The sequence below is a fragment of the Penaeus monodon genome, chromosome 15 (genome assembly GCF_015228065.2).
Source record: "Penaeus monodon isolate SGIC_2016 chromosome 15, NSTDA_Pmon_1, whole genome shotgun sequence".
NCBI lineage: Eukaryota > Metazoa > Arthropoda > Malacostraca > Decapoda > Penaeidae > Penaeus > Penaeus monodon.
Genome location: NC_051400.1, coordinates 11443630 through 11445058, shown reverse-complemented (window position 1 = coordinate 11445058; position 1429 = coordinate 11443630). Strand labels below are relative to the sequence as shown.

The following is a 1429-nucleotide window of genomic DNA, read 5'->3' as shown; positions in this document are numbered from 1 at the left end:
AATGGTATGTGGCGCTTAAAAGAAAAGCAAGATACGCAGATAAACAAAAGAGTGGGAATAAGAGGTCAAGAAGAAAAAGAAGAAGTTCATTATGAAGCTGGAGGTGTATACTGTGACGTGAAATTGATTCCGCGAGTGAACGGACGGTGGAAAACTGACGAAGATTTACATTTTGAACTTGGGATGAACGTGCTCATGTTGGGCGTTGGTTGAATGAATGTGTATCAAGAAGGAGAGTTGAAAATTGCAATAGGGATATACGGAGATTTGTATTTTAGAAGGATTTATGGGTGGCTGTGACAAAATGGCAAGAAGTGAAGTACGAGTATAACACTTTCTGTAGGTTCAATATGCGTGGAAGAATAAAGCAGTGTTGAGGATGTAACCTACATATACAGGCTATATACAGGGTGTATATAAAACCGACGATATGGTTACAGAGCGGCGGTGTCTCCAGATTTCAGGAAGGAGCAGAGACCAGTGAGGGGAAAGGGGTCAGGCTTTCAGAACTTTCAAAGAGAAATGATCTTTATGAGTTTCGCGTTGGGCCTAGAATGACGAAACGGCTCATATTTGTGTTACCAGTGACTTAAACATATCACTGGCGACCTGTTCACTCTCAAAGATCAAATGAACAATGAACAAATCTTAAGGGAAGACGGGGTATTTCTTGTGCCCTTCCCCCTCCCCCTCCCAGCTACGCCACTGCTGTAGAGTGTCAAGTGTCGGTGTCAAATGGTGCCGTTTGGCACAGTTGCGAACTTAAGTAAGAAGAAAATAAAGAATGAAGATAAAGCAAGTGAAAGACAGAGAACACAAGAGCTTCGGGAAACACACATCGCACGATGACATGGACGAGGAGTTGGAAGGAGAACAAGGAGGCCTGTAAATCATGTCGGTGGCTGTGGATCTTTCTGCAGTGAGTGTCCCGCGGGACTTGGCACAGAGCAGCACTAGTGTGGGTTGGCAGAAGGCTTTCCAATGTACACTACAGCAATTCCAGTCATTACCAGTCTCTTGAAAAGCCTTGTTCTGGTACAGAGATGAACATGTGTGTTCAAGGTTGTCTACAAAACAAACGTCCTGCTAATGTTATGGCCAGGAGGAAGAGGATTACGAAGCTACAATGTTTTGGGGATGTTTTCTGGAGGGGAAAAATCTAATAAAAATTACATTGCTTGTTAAAAGCTCTTCTCCTAACGAGTCAGCTACAGTTTTATCTGTTAGGGATAGCTAACGGGCACGGTACTGTACGGATAAGGATTTCTTCCATACCGTTGCGTCGCAGCTTGAGCAGGACACACCTTCGGCCTACAAGTGAAAAGTACCAATTGTAGTTTATTGGACGCTAAAAAGTCTTCCATTTAAGACACCCGCGAAGACCGGTAGGTTTCAGTACTCAAAACAGTGAGGCAGATCCCTAAAGTGC

The 1429-nt window shown here is 43.8% G+C and overlaps 1 protein-coding gene across 1 annotated transcript in view; it reads right to left on the bottom strand.

Annotated features, from left to right (window-relative positions):
• Window positions 1–1429, bottom strand: part of LOC119581742 (potassium channel subfamily T member 2-like) — a gene marked incomplete at its 5' end in the record, with an annotated part of 131052 nt that overhangs the window by 47313 nt on the left and 82310 nt on the right. The window contains 1 exon segment of the mRNA XM_037929873.1: window positions 1276–1311. Coding sequence (XP_037785801.1) covers window positions 1276–1311 — 36 coding nt within the window.